The sequence below is a fragment of the Merops nubicus genome, unplaced genomic scaffold (genome assembly GCF_000691845.1).
Source record: "Merops nubicus isolate BGI_N331 unplaced genomic scaffold, ASM69184v1 scaffold10749, whole genome shotgun sequence".
Lineage (NCBI taxonomy): Eukaryota > Metazoa > Chordata > Aves > Coraciiformes > Meropidae > Merops > Merops nubicus.
Genome location: NW_008631674.1, coordinates 4,067 through 10,584, shown reverse-complemented (window position 1 = coordinate 10,584; position 6,518 = coordinate 4,067). Strand labels below are relative to the sequence as shown.

The following is a 6,518-nucleotide window of genomic DNA, read 5'->3' as shown; positions in this document are numbered from 1 at the left end:
GAAAGAGGGTGAAGATAAACCTTACTGGATTTGGTATGATAAACATCTTTTACAGTGACTTCAGTACTTTCTATTATACTTGCATTTGACAAGCACTTTTTAGTGGGCACTGCCTCACTATTATACACACAGAGAATTCTCATTTTCTACAGAACTGTTACAGCTTGTTATTCTATTACTTATTTTTTCAGGGACACTGATTACTGGCTGAAATTTCCCAACAGTTCAAATTGATGATATACATACTTCAGGTAATGGGTGGTAAGTCCTTGGTATTTTTAAATCAATTCAGTATTTAACAATACTTTTCCAGATAATCACTCTCTCCACAGCAGTGCTGATGCTTCCTGCTAAAAACAAAATACTGGCAGCCCTCAATAATTTTACCTTGTTTGAAACACTGCTCACAATTGTAAAGAAGTTGTAACCTTGATGCTGGAATTGAACTAACTCCTAAGTGTAAGCTGAATATACTAGAGAAACAGATGAAGCAACAGCTGAAAGCTTTGCTGTCAGCTTTGATGCTGTAACTTCTCCAGTATTAAGCATAAACATCTTTAATTTTACTCAAAAGAAGAATGGAAATCATTCAGTAGAGACCAACCTATCTAACTCAAGGTGCACCATCTATGGTGGAATGAAGTAAAATTTTGAACTGCACTAGGACTTCAGAACAAATTCCAGCAGAGCTGCTCAAGTGGCAAGGAAAAACTGCAAGCAAATGTTAATAACTGAAAATCAACAGTGTCACTTACTTATCAAACTCTTTCCACACCTTGATTTCTGTACTCTCCTCTTTGTTTTCTTGAGCAGGAAGCTGGAGTGGCAAAAGAAGTTTTTTTCTTACACCTGGCAGGGACTTTAAATACGAAGAAAAGAAAGACCGTAGAGGCTTCAAACTGCACATAAATGGACAAAGCAAGGATTACTTTTCATCTCAGAAAGAGTGAGTAACCAAAGCAAATGAGTATATTTAGAAAGTAAGATATTCACTTTGGTTGATGTTTTTCACTTTTAGTGCAACATGTTATGTTTTGCTAGAAAGTGAAATGAGACAATGTTCAAAGCAGGAAGCTGAAGTGGCAAAAGAAGTTTTTTTCTTACACCTGGCAGGGACTTTAAATACGAAGAAAAGAAAGACCGTAGAGGCTTCAAACTGCACATAAATGGACAAAGCAAGGATTACTTTTCATCTCAGAAAAAGTGAATAACCAAAGCAAATGAGTATATTTAGAAAGTAAGATATTCACTTTGGTTGATGTTACGTTTTGCTAGAAAGTGAAATGAAATAATGTTCAATTTAGGAACAGTAATAACAATCATTGGGATTAGTGGTTTGAAAATCCATTCAAAATAAGAACACAACATGTTCATAAAATGTCTGTTTGCTTTACACAGGCAATGTTCACAGGGAATGAGTATTTTGACTTAGAAGCAAGTTTTTTTAAGAACTTTGATGCTTCATTAAGTCTTTTCCCACTTTCTTTCCAAAGTGTTTTCCTTTCAGAAGTATCACAGTCACAGACTAAAGCTATGAACAGGCAAAAGTACTATTTGGTCCTTACAAATAATACAGGTAACACACAGCTTCAGTCAATACAATGCATTGATTACCTGCCAGGACACAATGTCAGCATACATATGCAAAAAAAAAGGTTATAGAATAACTTGCTTTGCATGAAAGGAAGCTATGGAAGCTTTTTACACCTTAAGTGAAGCTCCCCATATTCCTCAGACAGGTGACTACTTACATGTTAACTAATCCATGGGACCCATTTGGATACATCAGATAGCACGAAGGGACTGAGGTAATACCAAGTTTCTCAAGAAAAAGTTTATCAGAATTCAATGCTCTCTTTACAACAATGTTTTCATACTGGATCAAGTCTAAGATAACCTGAGGAATGAAAAGATGACATCAATTATACACTGGTCAAGCAATATCCAATCTTGTAGGACAAGACACAAACAAGTGAAGTGCATCCCCTTCAAGGGCATCAATAAGCTGTTCACCAAGGGAGTGTATCTACAAGTATTCTATGGATGCTAACAATTTCAGTTAAAGAAGATCCAGTCTTCTCTGGAAATTGTTTCTCCTAACTCCTTTTTTTTTTTCCTTGGTCTATGATGACCTTTTCCCTTTGAAGTCTAACATCTAAAGAAAACATGAGAATGAATGATAAAATGTCCTCATAAACATCAAAATAGCCCACAGGATATTCCACAGGCACCAACAGGTTTATGAAGACCCTTCCCTCCTGCCACCAATGCTAAATACATGTCCTTCCTTCCTTTAGCTGCTGTGATTGCTGTTAGGTTTGTCCATATTGTCTTATATTGTAAAGTTGAAAACAATGTTATTTGCTATTTCACTAAACTATTCTATGAAGTTAACATATTGTGAATAGTTTTTCTTCTGAAAGCAAACTCCTCCTTCTGTTAATCAAATAACATCCAATCTTTCCCTGAAACAGCAGGTAATAAAATTAAAGCAAGTGTGGTAAAAATCTGAAGGGCTTTATAAGCATCACACTTCTCTTCAGTAATGCCCAGTTGTATCAACACAACAGCTTCCAGAAAACAAATATCTGGAAGCAGCCTGCTTTTCAAAGTGATTCTCACTTTTGGCAGCAAACTTTCCTCTACTTATGGAACTGGGTCATCTCAGCATCAAATCTGATTAGAAACATTTCACAGGCATTGGATGTTTCTACACAGATTATGCCTAGATAATTGTGCAGTTTATTTTCTTTACTTATCCTAGAGCTTGGCAGGAAGAGAAAAGTAACAGTTGCCTAAGCTAACAGCAGGCTCATTAGGTGGTGAAATGATGCCAAATCAAATATTTTTATTGGTAGGGTGGGGGAAACAAAACACCAAAGACTTCCACTTCCTCAGTGCCTCAGAGCTGTGACAAGTTTTATGCTATCATCTTAATTTAGAATGTAACTTCCTAAAACCTATACCCAAGAAAGAGAACCAGAGAATTTAGATTAACAGCTGAAATCACAAAAGCTCCCCAGGACAGTATTATGAATGGTTCTCTAGCAGTAACAAAACAACAGAATCTGACAATATTTTTGTTGCAATCTTTCAAATCTTGAAAGAAAAGAGAATTCTGCTAACAATGAAATTGATAGATGGTTCACTAAATAGTGAATAGAAGATGTTAACATGACACCACGTTCATGTGTAAATTAGCTCCTCTGTGTGACTAAACACAACAGCCCTATAGAATTCCTTTATTCCATGATACCTCAAATACACACAGGCTGCCCTTTATGACCCTTTAATTCAGTCCTATAACCAGAAATTTTGTGGCTTGGCTAAATAATATAAAATTCAGCTGTGTTATAACATTCACACATATCTGTCATTCCTCAGCCATACGTTACCTCTCGGCCCACATAGGAGTTATTGCTCTCAAACACAACAGCAGTGTAACCATGGCTCCTCTTGCCAAGGAGAGAAGAAACATCACTCCACCTTTGCAGAAAAGAACAGCTATTTAGCACAGGTAGAATGCAACACACCCACTGTCACTGCTGGAATTTCCTTTTACAACCTCATAGCAGAACTGAGAATAAGATAATAAGCTTATTTCATCTTTAATCAGACCTTCTACATGTTGATGAATTCAGTAAGCAGACATTTTAAACAGGGAACTCACGAAACTGGATCCAAGGAGGGGCAAGCAGGTGGCCTCAGCTCCTGGGAGTGGTTCTGTAAGAAGTCAATCATCATCTGACGAACTGTTTGCAGCTCTCGATCTGCTCCTGCTGAGTACAGGTTACAAAAAAATACACCACTTCAGAAAACTGGGGAAAAATTACTCCTGGGCAAGGTTTTCATACATCCTCATGCTTCTCTGTGTCAGGTTTTCGTTTCACATTTGGACTTAAAAAGCAGAATGCCATTTGGCTGAAAGAGGGACTGAGAATTTAGTTGTGGGATTTAATTTTAATGTTGGGATGAGATCTTATTTAAAAGCTGCCATCCTACCCCAAATTGAATAAAACTTCAAGGCTTTTCCAAATCAAACCATCTGACTGCTTTGCTTGGTTTTCTCTTCCAGCAATGCTTCATTCTCAGGGTGTGCTCATTTTCACCACAGTTGGCATGGACAACTTCAGTATTTTTTATGCACTAAGGGTATTGAGTGTGCACTGCAAAGCTGAGCCACTCTCACCAAAATGGGTCAGGTGAGACCCATCACAAAGCCACATAACAACATAAGAAAATAACTGAAGTGTGCTGTCCTGGGTTAATTAAAAATATGTATTATTTAATTTAAGAGAAAGGAAGTAAAAAGCAGAAATTCTCACAAGTAACAGGTACCACTACAGTCTGCTTCTAGAGGAAGGGTTAATGGTGCAGGTGGTCTCCCTTCTGACCTCTGGCCTTCTAAATGTTAATCCATTGAAAAAGACAACATTACTTTTGTCCCCAGACAAACCATCTCAAGCTGTGATCCCTCAGACACAGGGATAAGCCTGTTTTCAGTTAGTCAGCATCTGAATAGGGGTTCTCCCAGGGAGATTCAGGATGCCTGGGAAGTGGCTTGAGGGATCAAAAAGCATCCGAGTGGGACTGAGCAAATTGGATCTCACCCCGAGGAGGAGTGTGGTGGAAAAAAGGGTATTTTACAAAATTATCTAGACATTTGTGAAAATTCACAACTACATTTTAAAACAAGGAGGAATATGAGCCCTAAATTCTTGAACAAATGTTTTGTCTGTCTAAAATCCTGCCTGATTTTCATCCACTATTTGTAATATCCTATCTTAAAGACCTATTTAGTGTCCATCTCATCTCCAGCTGCCTAAACTAACTGACAGGTAACCAGATTTTGCTTATTGTGTGACACATTTTTGGCTGATAGGATAACTGCTTTGGGGATTTTTTACAGTAGCATATTCTTACCTTTGTAATTTTCTCCAGTAGTAAACTGCTTTGTAAATGCTTTGAAGTACTATGTGGGAGAAAAAAACAATAGTATTATTACTTTAAAAATAACTCCCTGTATAAGATGAAAGCTCAGTTTAGAAACAAAAAGGGTTTTCAAGAATTTTTACATTTTAGAGCTCTAATTACAAAACATTTTTATCTGGCTGTGCAGAAGAGAGTTTTCCCTCTTAGCCTAGGAGTTCTACAGTAAAGGCAATTTTTAGAGGGAAGATACCACAATGCATAATTCAACACTGTATATTGATCCATCACTGCAAACATTAACCCAAACACCAATTAGCAGATTACCAAATCAGTACTACCAACTGTGTATATACTTAGAACACTATTCTCATTTTCTCAACTCACTCCAGTGGCTGAAGAGATTATAAACAATAAAATATATCTGCTATAAACAATAAAATAGAAAAGGTTCAGTGTCTAATAAAGACAGCATTACAATTTATACCCAAAATTTTAAAGATTAAAAGAAGAATAATGTTCTATCAGGGCAGAACCTCACAAATTCTACAGTGAAATGTCTCCTGTTCCCTCTCCTGTCATAACAAACAGTTTATTCAATCCTCTCCATCCAGCACATTCTGCTTACACTTACAGTTAATAATGTGATTATACAGACTGATGAGGGCAGAGAAGTTAAAAATTGCACTTAGACCTGAAGATGAACAATGGTGGATACTTCTGACAAACACAAGATCCCTTTTAAAAGCCAATTTAAGAAAATGATGAAAATAATTAGAAAAACAGTGAAAACAGACAAGGATCAAGAGTAAATTTTTAACTGAGCCCTGGTCATGCAATCAGCTGATTTCATGATGCCATGTCAATGTATCACCTTTACTTTCACATAGCAAAACTAAAATCACTGTTAATCTTCACAAACAACTGAATTTGAGAAATATTTATACAAATTGTTATTATCTAATGATCTATCATAAGTGTTTTATCAATGTAACAACAGTGCTTTCTAGAACAGTCCCTTCTTTCAGCAAGAATTCTTCAGAATCAGAACTGAGGACTTAAATACTACCACAAAAAACTGCATCAGCTATTGCATTCAGCAAGAACAGCTCAAATTAATCTTTCATCAGCCCTGCAGCTTTCTCATCAGAAGCGAAGAACAGCTGAGGAACAAGTAGTTCCATGTTAACACTCTGCCCAAGCAAGTTTGTTGTGGTTTTAGCTCCCACCCAGCACACACTGGTTACCCAAGGGAACACAGGCTGCCACTTACCCTGAACGTTGGGTAGTAGTGGATACCATATTCCTTGCACGTCTCATAGTTCTCTTCTTCCCCACAGTCCAGCACACCGACTCGAATTGCAGATTCCCAGTCTGAAAACAAAGATACCTTGAAGTTTTCAGCAGCACTCATCACAGATCCCAGCTGATGATCACCCTGCTTCCCATGCAATCAACAACTGAGCTCCCAGAGATTCCAACAGCAGAAACATCGAGCCCTCGGTCGATCCTCATTTGCTATTGGTTTCCATTTTCAAGTGTAATACAATCTACTGATTTTTAAAAGAACTAAAACCTCCCTGGTTTTC

At 37.2% G+C, this 6,518-nt stretch overlaps 1 protein-coding gene across 1 annotated transcript in view; it reads right to left on the bottom strand.

Annotated features, from left to right (window-relative positions):
- Positions 1-6,303, bottom strand: part of QSOX2 (quiescin Q6 sulfhydryl oxidase 2) — a gene marked incomplete at its 5' end in the record, with an annotated part of 19,386 nt that extends 13,083 nt beyond the window's left edge. Inside the window, 6 exons of the mRNA XM_008947657.1 lie at positions 756-899; positions 1,752-1,897; positions 3,396-3,486; positions 3,671-3,776; positions 4,924-4,972; positions 6,203-6,303. Coding sequence (XP_008945905.1) covers positions 756-899; positions 1,752-1,897; positions 3,396-3,486; positions 3,671-3,776; positions 4,924-4,972; positions 6,203-6,303 — 637 coding nt within the window. The remainder of the gene's footprint in view (positions 1-755; positions 900-1,751; positions 1,898-3,395; positions 3,487-3,670; positions 3,777-4,923; positions 4,973-6,202) is intronic.
- Between the last annotated feature and the right edge of the window lie 215 nt (positions 6,304-6,518).